Source organism: Maniola hyperantus, chromosome 8 (genome assembly GCF_902806685.2).
Source record: "Maniola hyperantus chromosome 8, iAphHyp1.2, whole genome shotgun sequence".
NCBI lineage: Eukaryota > Metazoa > Arthropoda > Insecta > Lepidoptera > Nymphalidae > Maniola > Maniola hyperantus.
In genome coordinates this window covers 2,204,460-2,220,457 of record NC_048543.1, presented here as the reverse complement: position 1 = coordinate 2,220,457, position 15,998 = coordinate 2,204,460, and the positions used below count along the sequence as shown (strand labels likewise).

The 15,998-nt window shown below is 36.8% G+C and overlaps 2 protein-coding genes across 6 annotated transcripts in view; both read right to left on the bottom strand.

The window, feature by feature from the left end:
* The window catches only part of bru3 (bruno 3), a 312,519-nt gene that overhangs the window by 72,384 nt on the left and 224,137 nt on the right, over nt 1-15,998 (bottom strand). The window lies entirely within an intron of this gene.
* LOC117984180 (barrier-to-autointegration factor-like) lies at nt 8,636-10,739 on the bottom strand. The gene is made up of 2 exons (XM_034970794.2): nt 10,505-10,739; nt 8,636-9,080 (listed from the first exon to the last, which is right to left on the bottom strand). The coding sequence occupies exons 1-2, from the start codon at nt 10,625-10,627 to the stop codon at nt 8,931-8,933; spliced, it is 273 nt and encodes a 90-aa protein (XP_034826685.1). The 5' UTR covers nt 10,628-10,739; the 3' UTR covers nt 8,636-8,930.

Genomic DNA, 15,998 nt, shown 5'->3' with positions numbered 1-15,998 from the left:
GTCTTTATAACCTTTTATAATAAAATCCCGCAAACTATTTTGGACTTACCTTTACACAAGTTTAAAAATCTATTAAAAGTATGCTCCTGAAAAAAGAATATTACACAATTAAAGATTATCTAAATGATAAAAGAGCGTGGATTTGACCTGCAGCTCGTTCCAGCAACGCACAGGAATGCAAATACTTTTTTATACATGGTATAATATTGTAGGTATATCAAATATTTGAAAAGAGCAACCGCCGAGTTTCTTGCTGGTTCTTCTCGGTAGGAAAGGCATTCCGAAACAGTGGTAGATGCATCCGACGATTCGAAAGTACTTGTAAAAGTTTACTTGAATAAAAAATATTTATTATTATCGTCGTATATTAGTCTTTTAGCTGACACCTATGTCATAATACGGTATTTGCCTATGTCAAAAATAAATTATTTCTCAGTGATGATTAAAATATAAAGGGTCTTCCAAAATACGTAATATCCACGTCCTTTGTTATTTTTAAGTGTAATAACCATTTTAAATTATTATCGATTAAACTAAAAAAGCACGTCAAAATATAATTGCGACGTCACATGCCAGTATTTCATAGAAGCTCACATACTAAGCACGTGTTTTGACGTTTGATAAAAACATACTGATTTGACTAGTTGTCAAATATCAGATTAATTATTTTCAGTTTTTGACTTGATTACAATAAGCAGGTTTTTTGGTTAAACCTACCTATCAGGTATTTGACGACTAGTCAAATTAGTAACTTTTTATCAAAATACTGGCAAGTGATGTCACTCTGATTTGACGTTTTGGCTCTCTCTGTTACTAATCCCATACAAATAACAGAGACAAAAATCTCAGTGGGCGTTAACCATTTTTAGGCACCAACTAATCAGAACACAAAAACTATGTTTTCGAATGAATGTAAAACTTGTGATTCATTGGTGACTCAAAATGGTTAACGCCCACTGAGATTTTCGTCTTTGTCATTTGTATGGGATCACGTTACAGAGAGAGCGCAATACTAACTTTTTTCCGTGGAGTGAGTACGTATTGTAGGTACGACCTATTTCTGTGGCCATTAGTTCTCTAACTATGTTCGTGCCTTTACGCTTCCAACACAGCGAGATGAAAATTGTGAACGACGTCTGTGGGTACGTTTGACAAGCTCGTAACCAAAGAATTTCTAAGTACTACTTCGTCGTAACAATCTATCTGACATTTTTCATTGTAATTTTCCTGTAATTTTCCCTTGTCTTATGGGAGGGAGAAAAGACTGACAGACATAGAGATAGTATACATTCATCTAAGCTGACAGATTTTTGTTGGACTACGAAAAAGAAATATTTGAGACGTCATCGCGTTAAATTTTTCTACGCACGGGGCTGCAATTGCTTGTACAGTATGGTATAATAATATTGTAAATTGATCACTTGAAAAGAGCAACCGCCGAGTTTCTTGCTGGTTCTTCTCGGTAGGAACGGCATTCCGAACCAGTGGTAAATTAAACTAGTTAACGATTCAGAAGCACTTGTAAGAACTGTACCTACTTGAATAAAAATACTTATATTCTATTCTATGTTATTTGGAAATATTATTTACTTATACTCTATCCGTGTACTTGTCCAATGTATGTCTGTACGCTTTGACCGCAATCTCACCTGGTGGTAAGTGATGATGCTAAGATGGAAGCGGGCTAAACTAAAACGGGTATAGCAGTTTTTATGAAACCCATGTCCCTTTTGGTTTCTACACGGCATCGTACCGGAACGCTAAATTGCTTGGCGGCACGGTGGTAACTAGCCACGGCCGAAGCCTCCCACCAGACCAGAAATTTAGAAATTATAAAATTGCAAACCCTTGCCAGGAATCGAACCCGGGACCTGCCACAATAAGACCACAGTGCTTACCACTGCGCCAGAGAGGTCATCGGATTTTCATTTTTCTTTAAATATTCATTTTTTTCTGCTATGTAACTACCTACTTAGGTAGTATTTTTCCTGGTAGTATTTTTTGCTAAACTTTTCTCAAAACCGATTAGGTATGTTTTGAAAGGAGATGGACAAAAATTGTATGGAGGCGTGCCCCAGAATGTCCAGAGATGATAATATATATGTGCCATTTAATAAATGTACAGAGATGATATATCTGCCATTTAATGGTAGTAAAAAATCTTCTATTTTAAGAAAAAAAAAATCGCATGTTGTTTTGCGGTCGTGGCATTAAGTTCATGATAGGCATAGTTCAGCCTGGGGCAACTTTTGTCCATCTTGTTTTCATCCATATTTTTTTATTCTAATAAGCGTTTAATATACCCTTAAAGAAACGTTTAGAACATTCATTAAGACAGTATTAAAACTAATAGCAAACTGTATGATATTAACAAAAGATAATTTAGTTTGTAATGAACGTAACAGGTAGATTGGGGCTGTAGGGTCGTGCTCCTAGAGTTTATAATTGGTTGCCGAGGACCTTACATTTATCATTAGATACGCTATATCCTCCTTGATGACTTGGGACGGGCTCCTACGTGCTTCAGGTACTATCATAATATATAGGGTGAGATTAAGGCTGAGGCGAAAACTGAAACTGAATCTCGTATTTATCTTTTAACGCTAAAGTTTGATTTTCTTCGTGATTTTAGCATTTTGCACATAGTTTAGCAAAAGTGGGTGAATAAATTGTAGCTTGGTGACTGTTTTAGTTTATGTTTAGTTAATTAAGTAATTAATAAATTGACAGTAGGTATTTAGCGGTAACTTAGCAAAAAATAATTTAGTTATCTATATATATAAAATTCAAAGTCCTGACTGACTGACTGACATATATATCAACGCACAGCCTAAACCGCTGGTCTTAGAGACATGAAATTTTGAGGGTGTGTTCTTTGTAAAGAGTAGGTATCCACTAAGAAAGGATTTTTTGAAATTCTACCCCTAAGTAATGGGGGATGGAAGTTTGTATGAAAGTCCGTCATTTTTGAAGTTACCTTGATGAAAATTGGTATTTAAGCTTTCGGTTATAAATAAATAAATACGTATTTCACGATTTTTGGAAATTCTACTACCAAGGGGGTTAAATAGGGGATGAAAGTTTGTATGAAAGTCCGTCATTTTTCAAGTTATTTGCATGAAAATTGGTATTTGGGTTTTCGGTAACAAATGAAGAAATATGGATTTCAGGATTTTTGGAAATTGAACCCCCATCTCAATTTTTTAAACTCCACCCGAGCGAAGCCAGGGCGGGTCAGCTAGTCTAAATATATAAAAGGATTGACTGACTGACTGATATATCCACGCACAGCTCAAACTACTGGACGGATCGGGCTGAAATTTGGCATGCAGATAGCTATTATGACGTAGACATCCGCTAAGAAAGGATTTTTGAAAATTAGGGGTAGAAAAAAATAGGGGTTTGAAATTTGTGTAGTCCATGCGGGCGAAGTCGCGGGCATAAGCTAGTAGGTACTTAATAAACTGAGTTTATTTTCTAATTTTTTTAGAAACTTCAACTAAATTCTAAACCCATCGCCAGCTCACTATTTAGAACGGGACTCCTCTCAGAATAGTTTAAAGACCATAGTCCACTACGTTGGCCTAGTGTAGATTGGCAGATTTCATACATTTTTGAGCATATTATGGAGCAATCTCAGGCATGCAAGTTTCCTCGCGATGTTTTCATTTATCGTAAAAGCAAGTGATACCTACTCAAAACTTATGAATTCCAATAACTTAAAGCACACATAACTTCAAAAAGGAAGACCCGAGATCAAACCAGTCAGACAGTATCTTTAATTGTTATTTGTTACTGTGGTAATCGAAAAAGAAAATAAATTCTTTTCACCTTTTTCCAACCAACAATAACTAGAGTATTTTTTTCCAGTGGGTTTCTATTTTCGCCTCACTGGCCCATCTGAAAATCTTACCCTGTACACTATTTAATCTGGCCTCGTTATGGATATGAAATAGTGCGGTAGGACTAGATATAGCCTTTTTGGAGCGGTGTAATTAAGCTGTAATAGAAAATTAAATATGTCTAGACAATATCATGTCTATGTTGGGAAAGTTACGAGAATATCTTCGCCAAATTAAAATTAAACGCGTCATGAAGGTTTTTGACCTATGAAGTGAAATAGTAGATTGCAAAATAAGGTAATAAAACGTTTATCTACCTGAGCCGAAGGCGAGGGCAGATATTTAAGTCGAGGGCAAAATGGGTTTTATGACAGAGTTTTACACCCTGCTTTTCAAGTTCTAATATAAAAAATCTACATCCAATATTAAAAAGTTAATGAGGATATTATAAATTCAAATGAAAATGTAACAAGAACTAATTATATCGCTTTTATACCGAAGAGTAAAAAGTTGTAAAACCGATTCTCCAAAGTACCCAGCTACATTATATTATTTAAAACGTTAAGTGGCTTTAAAAGAGCGAACTTATCTCTCAAGATATTTCGCGTTCAGGGATAATTGTCGGCACTCGAATAGAATAAAGTTTATAAAATGGAATCGCTGAAAGTTACCTGATAATATAAGTGAAAAAAAAAACTGGTCAAGTGCGAGTCGGAATCGCGCACCGAGGGTTCCGTACCTTGGATAAGGATGCAAGTAAAATATTTTGTTGCTAAAATTATTTCCAATTGCAAATACAAGTTTGTAACTACAAATTTATGGTTTTACGATTTTCCCCTTTACTTGTGCTAAAAGACATTGCTTCTTGGCTCTTGCTATGGTTCAAGTCAACGGGAAGTACCTCAAAGGTTTTGATTCCCTTGCGAGTGTCAAAATATGCGGCATAATCGGCCGTATCTTTTGATTGCGTTGAAGTTTGATTTATTTACAGCTTCAAGGGATTGTAGACTTGAATATTTCATATTAATTTCAACTTGATGTCTCCACATGTTCCTGAGAGAAAAGTCTTGATAGATAAATAGATAAAGAAAGAAAAGAAAGAAAGAAAAAACGTTTATTTTTTAAACAACAAAGTGAACCTGTGATACCTAACTACGTTCAGAGTTAAGAACTGGGTGCGATTGCAACCCTTGTAGCTTTGGTTTTAAGTTTACGTAATTATTAATCACCACTAGGTATATCATCCTACAAATCCAACCATTGACTATCAAAAAGATTATAACAGTAGGTAGGTACCTACCTACTTTGAATACATGTTTTTTTTTTAATTTATAAGGGTTTCTTTTTCTGTTTGAGGCGCGGAACCCTAAAAAAAGGTATCGACTTTAAATCTCTTCCAATCTTCAGATCCATCTCGGAGCCTTTCATAGCTGTCAATTTATGTGAAAAAAAAAACGAAAGTTTAGCAAGGATTACTTTGGCTTTCCAGTTTTATCAAAATGGAATCCAATTATTGGCGGACGTTTCAGATGTTTTAACATTGTCTTAGTTAACTAAATTTATTCAGGCCTACAGTTCCGAAAAATGGATAATTAAAGGGAGTTTTTAATTTTAAACGAAAACGTTTTAACGTTGCAATTATAATGTACCTACCTATATTTTAATGACTTTTCCCGTCCGATCCTCTTCCAAAAGGGTTATATTTTTAATTTGTCTATAATTTCTTTACGTTTATGACGTCAACTTATACTTATTTTTTTAACCATATCATCATCATTATTATTAATCACCGGCTCACTACTGAGCATGGGTCTCTTCTCAGAAGGGTTTGGCCATAGTCCATCACGTTGTGCGGATTGGCAGACTTCATACACCGCCACCGTTGAGAAAATTATGGAAAACTCTCGGTCATATTGCATCCGTTGCTCCGTTGCAGGTTGATTAAAGAACAAACCAATGGCAACAAATAAACATACTTTTGCATTAATGATAAAATAGTCAGTAATTACTTGCTACCGTCGTATACAATAAGGTATTTTACCAAATAGGTATAGTCTGCCAGAGATCAAAATGGCAATCGGGGATGAGGCGGGGGGACGCCCCGCACGTCACCCGCACCGGGTTAGCGAGGGGGCTGTGTGGGTGTGCAGGTCATTCTCTCCCCGATTGCCACCTCGACCAGTCGCGTACCATACATACAACTCTAAAGCCCCTTTAAGCAAACCCAGCAACCTATAGAAACATCGGACGCTCATAGGTAGGTATAGGGTTGCCAGGTCGCCAAATCTAATAGCCGGACAGACCAGCCAGTTTGCCCGGACATTTGGTTAGAAAGGCCGGACACCCTACATTATTGAGGATTTTGTGTCTTAGTATTAATAGGTACGACAAAAAAATTGTATGTAAAATCAAGCTTTTGTTATTATTGTCATAAATCTTGTTGTCAGGCGGCACTGCCGCATGCGGGAGCGACCGACAGTCGACTCGCCTGCGCTCGGCCACGCTCGTTTGCGAAATTTAAAAAGCCTAACAAAAGCTAGACACCGTTTATTTTGGCCGGACACGCAATCAAAAAGCCTACCTATGTCCGGCTTTATCCGGACGCCTGGCAACCCTAGGTAGGTAGTTACACGTATATGTCATCAAATTAATTGATTGGGATCGATCACAATTTACTGGCTCGCCCGGACCAAGGGTCGAGGTTGTCAATCTCGTAATAACGGCAAAGGTCACGGGGCCCTGGAGATCAGCCAAGTACGAGCCGCCGAGAAGACCGCCCGGCGCCCGGCGCCTTGATTGGCCACTACACCTGTCATAACTAGCCACTAAACTTGATCATGTAAACAAGTCAAGAAAATAAAATAAGTAACAAGACTTAACAAAAGTCGTACTTATTTAATATCTTTCTGAAGGTCATACATGACCAAAGAGCACTGGATGTTATAATGTAGGTAGGTACTTAAATTACGCGTCTGGTCGAGATGGCAATCGGGGAGGGAACGCCCCCGCACGTCCCCTGCTCTAACCCGGTGATACTTGATACACGCGCAATAATATGTATTTATGTAGGTGTGACACAAGGTGCCAACAAGTTCAAAAAAATCCCGTTCTGTAACAGTGTTACTCAACGGGAAGGTTTTGAAATTGTTGGCACCTTGTGTCAGTGTTACACACGGGGGTGTGACTCAACGGGAATAACCCGGGCGAACGCATCATACCCTGATGACCATCTCAACCTGTCGCGTACTATATCTACCGATATATCTATTATACATATAGGTATGTTGTTAATTTAATTTAATTTTTTTAAAAATTAAGGAGTGTCTAATGACTCTAATGATACCACATTGATTGTTTTACAGTAGGTAGGTATGCATGCTGGGTCAATTTTACTTGTAAAAAAAAATTATAAAAAGGTTTCATGCATTTAGAGCTCAATAGCTCAACGGGTAAAGGAGTGGACTGAAAACCAAAAGGTCGACGGTTCAAACCCCGTCCGTTGCAATAAGTATTTTCGTACCTAGCACAAGCTTGACGCTTAGTTGGAGAGGAAAGGGGAATATTAGACATTTAACATGCCTAATATTCTTAAAAAAAACTCTGAGCCTCGCAAAGATGGAAGTTAAATCTATTTGCCTCATAAAAAGACCCGCACGGAGGCACTTTATTAAACGAAATAAGTTTATAGTTTCCATAAAATATCCCCAACAAGGCATCCTGATATAAGGCCCGGTAGATTGTTAAAGGGCAAAAAGCTATGCAACCTCTTGATTTTAACGGAGGTGATATAGTACCTACGCAACGTTAAAACAACTAGACCACAGGGTCAAAGACGTAAATTTTACAATATGAAGGTGTATTGCATTAATATGCATTTAGAGTTGTGAAGACATGTTTGCCGCCAACTTTGTTTGAAGATTGATTTTTTTAAAATAAATAATGACAAACAATTACAATAATAATATGTTTAACCTGTACCTTACCTGTGGCTGTACCTTTTTGTTTTGTAATATCTGCACTGTTTACCCATATTCGCAATAAAGAAATTTGAATTTGAATTTGAACCAAAATGAAAATTTTTTTGGCAGTCTGTAAGTTTTTTTATGCATTTCTAGTGGACACTAACAACTTAGGTATATTGTATTTAATTTTTATCAGTGAGTTGAATTTCCATTTTACCCTTGATGAAATGCCAAAATAAACTTTGTATCGCAGCTACCTCTATTTTATAAATTTTTGTTTGGAATATTTTGTTTTGTACTAGACAAGACAAAAAATTTCAAACAAAAATTTTGCTTAGTTACTCGTTTTTGCTTACAACTCGATGTCCAGTGCCATAATAATTTTGACATCATCTTAAACAAGATTTTTGTTTGCTATGGCCTAGACACGTAGTCTAGGTAAGTATTTAACGGTAGCGGAGTAGAATACTGTGTCTACTCTTAGGCCAGTTGATCATTCGTCCCGGTAGATTGTTAAACGGGCCCTGCAAGACTTGGGCCTCGGGCACTGGAAAACTCTTTTAATAAGGCAGGCGAAACGTCTTTGAGAGCCCAATTATTAAAAACAGTGGATCGTGGAATAGCACTATCGTTCTCAGACTGGATACTTAAGTGTTTTGGATGATACAGAACCAATCTTGTTTTTAGAGTTCCCTACCAAAATGGTAAAAATGGAACCAAATTCATGCCAAATTTCAGCCGGATCCACGTAGTTAGGTATATCCTACATATACAATTCGAATTAGAACCTTTTTTTTTAATTTTCGTAGTTGATTAAAACACATTCACAACTTTTGTGGAAAAGTACTTATGGGTATATTGCACAAGTCAGTTGAACAATTTTTGTAAATACAAATGGCACACACATTATAAAATATTGGGGTCAGCTAGTGGGGGGGGGGGGCTTCCTTTGGGACCCCAACGTCTATCGGTTTCCGAACTATGTGCCCTGCCCATTGCCACTTCAGCTTAGCAACCCGGTGAGCTATGTCGGTTACTCTAGTTCTCCTACGAATCTTCTCATTTCTGATTTGATCACATAGCGAAACTCCACGCATAGCTCTCTCTGTAATACCTCAAATCTCTCTCAACTCAAAAAATTATCACACCAGATTTTTAAGCACTGGTAACACTCTGCAGATCGTTTAGAATCAGCACCACAAGTTTCTTTCATAAACTTTTCAAATAGGTCCTTGTCTTTTTTAAAAAGTAAGAATTGTCCCAGAACAACATAAGCCTGAAACAAGAAGTAGAAACATTGATAAAGAATAGTAGGTAAAGTTTTTGCCTTTCACGAAGGCCACTGACTCATCGTTGTGTTTAAGTCGTATCGGTATACATAAGTTACACTAAATGTGTGCGTTTGACAGCGCTTGCTTGCGACTGATTGGTCTTACATGCACGCACGCTTACGCAATGACCATGTTAACGACGTTACCACAAGTAAAGTTCACTAACCTTCATGAACTGCAAGAACTGTAGGTATAAATGATAGATCACAAACAAAATGGCATTGCTCAAGTGGCCAGGTTTTTTAAAATGGGATTTTTTTTTAAAATTCTAAAATAATACTTAACACATTAGCAATAAGTCTAAAGACTAATTTGAAATAAGGTCAAACTATTATTTTTGTTATTTTTCCACCTACCACGAGATACACCCCACAGACAGACAGATGGACGGACGGACAGACAGACGGACAGCGGAGTCTTAGTAATACAGTCCATTGGCACCCTTCGAGTACAGAGCCCTAAAACGGAATCAATGAAATTTCAAGTTCTAAAAAATCCTAAGTCAATACTTAATCAACTTAAATGTGTCGTAGCTCTGAAGCAAAGATCATAAACTGACATTTACAACAATTACATTTAGTTACTTGAACCTGAGCAAATCATAAGTCAAACTTTTTCAATGTGAATTGGAACATTTTAGGTAACTCACAGATATACACTAACAGATATGCAACTAGCGTGGCCCCCTCAGTCTCTCGCTCAAGCAGAGGTACTTACTTGTGAAATGTTATTCCTTCTATTTTATGTTCGCTTCGGCTATTGTAGTCTAGTATACTGCAACCCCCTATTGCACAATAACTTCAAAAACAACAAAACAAATCAATTATTTCTTTAAAATTCTTGAATATACATACATTGGTTGTCAAGATCTCACATACAAAAACATCATGACAAACAAAAAAAAGTGGCTATGGTGATAAGGGCAGAAAATAATATTTTTCTCACAAAAGCCTTAATGCATTTAGCTATCTCGCTTTAACAGTAAGTCACAATAGGGTTACTTCTAAAGGTATTATTCTGAGAGCTAACTGGATCCAAATTCATATGATTGCAGACTTTTTACTAGGCTTGCTTTACACACCAACTTACAATGATATTAGACATGTACCTACTTACAAAAGATGTAGATAGGTTTAAAACAACACTTGGGTCACATTTGGCACTGTCTACTCTCATGGGTTTGTAATGTGTCTATCTTATCAACGAGCACAAATTGTATACACCTTGGAATATAAACATAATTGCTGGAGTCGCCAGATTTTTTTTACTTATAAAGGGGTCCCCAGTTTTCAAGAAGGTTGAAAAACACTGGTTTAGTTGATAGCTTAAGTTTAAACGAAACTTCTAGATACCTAATTACATTGTATACCTTGTCGTAACCTTCATTTTTTAATCGCTTTCCAAGGACCTCTCCAACTCCAGCTAACTTTGTAACGGGCTTTTCTTCCATAGGTTCAGCCACAAAGTCACGATGTTTTTTTGTAGTCGACATTTTGTTTTGATTTTATTAGATGAATAATCAGTGAAATACATAGGTAAATAAAATACAATACAGCTATTCCAGTAAAATCTATGTAAAGTGTAGATCAGTGTAGATATACAAATATTTGTTGTAATCAGTGTCAATGTCAACGAATTTGTGTTGCCACTTGCCACCTCTTTAAGTCCTTTTGTCGCTATGACGTCTTCTGCGAAAAGTCGCCAGATTTCACCATGCATAGAAAAAGTGAGTCGCTAGAAGTCAATGAAATCAGAATATAAAACAAAAAAGTAACTACGATTTTTACTGGATGACCATTGTATTATATTGTTTTGGTGAATCCCCTTCAAATAGTTATAGTAATTATAGTATTAGTATTATAGTTAGTATAAGTATAACCATTCAATATGTAAAAAAAAAATGGTTACTTGAGGACTTGATCCCCTCACTTTTTTTTAATCAGATACAAGTAAGAGCTTAACTATATTATTATTTATATTTAAGAAAATTATTATCAATATAATATTATTATTTCATTTCCTTGCAAACGAAGTGAATAACTATATATAGTATATTATATAGTGAAGTGAGTAAGAGTGAATAACATCAAAACCCATTTTTATCCTCGACTAAAATATTTGGCCTCGCCTTCGGCTCGGGTAGATAAAATATATCTCAGATAAAAATATGACTTGTTTTATGCCCTTGTTGTATTGTATAATCTACTATTTTTATAAAATTAATTAACTTTAAATACCTAGTTATTTAACTAAGTAGTTTTTTTCAATATAGACACTTTTCAAAAGTCGCTAGAAAAGTGGCTAAATGTTCTTTTCCACTAAAAGTGAGGAAAAGTCTCTCACGTCTTCGAAATGTCGTCAAATCTAGCGACTTTAGGAGCTTTAGTCACTAAATTGGCAGCACTGATTTTACCAAGGAGTATTTAATGACATACAATTTTTTTTCAATTGGCTTTCCGGCTCTGGATTCTAGTTCATAATTTATCATCATTATTATTTCATGGAGTTCAATTTTATACGTTATAATATTGTATAGGATATAGATTCACGCCTTGCACCCATCACAAATTCCTCCGACCATAAGACCTTTGTTAGCAACAATTAACTGCCGAAAACCTTTGAACCCATCCAAACCAAAATGTTATTTATCGGCAAAGCTGCAAACCGAAGGCAGGATTGAGAGTGGGAGAGCCGCCGATAATTCCTTTAACAGCGTCAACACAAAGGCGCGCCCTGCGGATTTGCTCTCTACTCCGTTTAATGACGTTTTTGTCTACCCCTCCCCCCAACCTGCCCGAATCTAATCTTGTATTTTCCCAAAATATCGATTTATTACAGACGTGAAAAAGCCGTGGATAGTGGTTAAGAGGTCGGCCTCCTAGTAAGGAAGTAAAGGTTCGATCCCGGGACAAACACTTTATAATTATTACAATAATTACTTAGGTACCTACCTCATAGTCATAACGTTATAATATTTTTACGGCTGGCTGAAATTTCGAACTTTTTCAAAGTTAGCTAAATATCATTAAATGCGTTAGCTAATATATATCACTATACTTTAACCACATGAGTAGACTGTGCTTTAACGGTGAAAAAAACTATTGTGAGGAAGCCTGCATGCCTAAGAGTTTTCCAAAATGTTCTCAAAAGTGCGTGAAGTCTGTTGCACAATCTGCACTTGGGCAGCGTGGTGGAAAATAGCCTAAGCCCTTCTAATTCTGATTCAAAACATCTGAAACAAACATCTGATGCGTCACCGGGCATTGTATTTATAATTAAAATTTCTTCTTTTATATTATATTTTCATTTCTCAATTTTTCTTTGCCGCGATTAATTCGCATTTCTCTGCCTAATTGCATACTCCCATTTCCCAAATAACTTTATCAACTTTTCTCAAAAAAGCCTTTAACTTTGAAACTGTACAAAAAGCTTTCGGCTTGCAAACAAATTGCATCGTTGTTAAACACACGAGGATGTACAACTGGCAACTAAAGTTACATCAGGGTAGTTTATTAATTATTAGCTGTTGTTGCGCGAACGTGTTTGGCCCCGTAGCCCAGCCACCAGGCGATGCGTGGAACATCGTGAGGTTTTAGTCGGTAAGAGTCCGACATAACCTCCGTGCCTCCCCGGGTGCGGTGGTATCCATGAGGATTTCCCCACGGAAAAAAAGGGTAGTTTATTAGTTGAATAATAAAACTATTTACTTATATAAAACTAGATGATGCCCGCGACTTCGTCTGCGTGAATTTAGGTTTTCAAAAATCCCGTGGGAATTCTTTGATTTTCCGGGATAAAAATTAGCCTATGTCCTTCCCCGGGATGCAAGCTATCTCTGTTCCGAATTTCGTCAAAATCGGTTGAACAGATGGGCCGTGAAAGGCTAGCAGACAGACAGACAGACACACTCTCGCATTTATAATATTAGTATGGATATGGATTTTTGAAGACCCGACTTTTTTGCTCGTATAAAATGTAGCCTATGTCATCCGAACCATAAAAACGAATCAATTCACACCTTCATACATACCATACATAGTACATTTGTTACAATATGTTAAAAATCATAACCATTTCTTTTGGCATTGCCAAATTTTTTTTTTCGCGTTTTTTTGTGGTATCATATCAGTAATCATTAGAGATGGGCGTTATTGGCTATTTCTGGCTACGGTTATCCAACAGTTATTTACTTTCAATACCGATATTAATTACCGTTGCCGATTATCGGTATCAGAGTTGTGTTTCAACTTTAATATACGCAACGCGCAACGGTTTCCGTTTTAGTAACTAAGCTAGCTGCCGTATCAATACCGTCTGTATAGCTAGCGCGCGCATATTTTACTAAAATAAAACCAATTTTGCTTTCATGAATATCGTGAAGTAATCACAACCTTAAGTTCATAGCAGCAAAGTTTAATTATAATGATCATTGACATAGGTCAAACTATAGTGGACGCCAGCACGGATAGTTTGCCACAGTCCAGTTAATCAAAAACATTTCACGACGATTGAAAAACCAAAGAGGACCTTATCTCTATTACTCTAAGGCTAACTGTAATAAAATTGATAGATTAAAGTGTAATGGACAAGTACTTGTACAGTTAAGCCTTAGCGTAATAGAGATAAGGTCGGCTTTGGTTTATCAAGTTCTTAGTTACTAAGCCAATAACCGCTCCTTCTCAGCTTTCAGTGAAAGAAAAAAAGAGAAGGCATAATTATTGCGTACAATGCATTGTCAGTTGCCAGTTGGCAGCGTTGCGTTGTCAGGTGGTTCGTCATAGTGATAACCGTTGCTAGCTACGACAATAACGCTACGGTACGCTATAGGCACGGCAACGGTTTTCAGTTAAGTTAAGCTATAGCGGACACATGTCTAGTAATCATCAGTACTATCACCTGTCTTCTTTTTGCTAGCGTTCCGGTAACAGTCTGTACGTCAAATCACTCAAACTCGTACAAAAATCTATAAAAAATTAAAGAAAGGAGTGAAACGAATGAAAATATGGTACGTCAGAACTTCTGTTGTAGGCTGTACGTGTAGCACGAGTAGGCACGGATTCGGGGAGGTTGAGCAAAAAGTCCTAAAATTGACTGTCCGAGCCAGCCGCTTAAGTTTTAATTAGCGGTCCGCTCGCGTCTACGCTCTCTACACTGTCGAGGCTATGTATCGGTTAGCGAATGAATTTCGGATATTCGTGGAACCGGAAAAAGAGGCAATCCATACTAAAATAGTCCGTACAAAATGAGTTCTTACGCGCCACTTTAACTTTATATTATGTCAACTGTCACGTCAAAAGTACCTACGATTTTAGTCACAGATATGTCCAGATTTGCTAGCGTGGCCCCTCAGTCCCTCTCGCTCAAGCAGATTTTCTTACTTGTGAAATGTCATTCTTTCTACACTTCACGTTGTTTGCCAAATACTCACGTACAAATACATTTTGGCAAACAAAAAAAGTGGCCACGGTGATAGGGACAAAACATAATCATTTTGTCACGTTCTAACAAGAGCTTAAATGCATTTAGCTATCTCGCTCTAACAGTAAGTGTCACAATAGGACTACTTCTAACAGTCCTTGTTCTGAGATTTTAGTCCTTATTTTAAATGTGAACCGTGCTTTTGACATAACAGTTGACTCAGAGTTAAAATGGCGCGTAAGAAATCGTTGTGTATGGATTATACTATACATGTGAAAGTGTCTGTCCACCTTTTCACTGCCCATCTGCTCAACCAACTTCAACTAACGAAGAGATAGCATCCCGCGAGACAGACATATACTACTTTTTATCCCGGAAAATCATAGACTTCCTACGTGTTTTAAAAAACCTAAATTGCAATGAAGTCGAGGTACCTACTACCTACCTAATCATATTAATAAAGCAATAAAAGCATCGTAAAATTAATTAATTATTATATTACGTTACTAGCTGATGCCCGCGACTTCGTACGCGTAGATTTAGGCGTGATTGAAGGACAAACCAACAAACAAACACGCTTTCGCATTAATTTATAATAGGGGTAGTGAGGGGGCAGTGGTGTAACGTAATCCGAATAGCTTTTGGTAAATTTATGTAAAATAAAATGTTATCCTTTTGAACAAAGTAGGTAGGTACCTATAGAATCACATTAGATAATGTTTGAGAGATTTAAGTAACTATTTAATTCGAAAAATCGTAAAGAATATGCAATCACATAAAAGTCACGAAACCCATCCGACAACAAAGAATATTTTCCTACTTTAATTACTCAGACCATTTCCTTATTAAAATCCCCATTCGCTGAACCACATTATGGACGCTTATAAATCAATAATCCATTAACGAAGTTAATCCCAATACCGTATCTGCTTGTTCGTAATATTTTTTCCTTTTCTTGTCTACGGAAGCTTTAATTCTCCTAAATGTTGATCGCACACTCCCGCAGGAGGCAAAATGTTCGCACGCAACATATTTTTCTCGGCGCTGAAAATGCTAGTAGATAACTTCAGCAGCATCGAACACGCCATATAATTGTGTGGACGCACAGAATCCATATCTATAAACTAACTGATGCCCGCGTGTTTCCAAAATCCCATGGCTCTTCTGGTCTATTACTATACCCATGCAAAAAATCACGTCGAACCGTTGTGCGATGGGATTGAAGGATAAACTAATAAACCTACAAACAAACACTTTCGCGTGATTATAATATGGATATTTGTCTGTCTGTCTGTTTATTTGTCTGTTTTTTGTTTTTGCCTATTTATCACAGTCCATCCACTTGATTTCAGCAGACTATGGTCCAGAGATAGCTTGCATTCTGAATATCTACTTTTGTCCCGAAAAATCAAAGAGTTCTCACGAATACAAAACCAAGGGGTCAA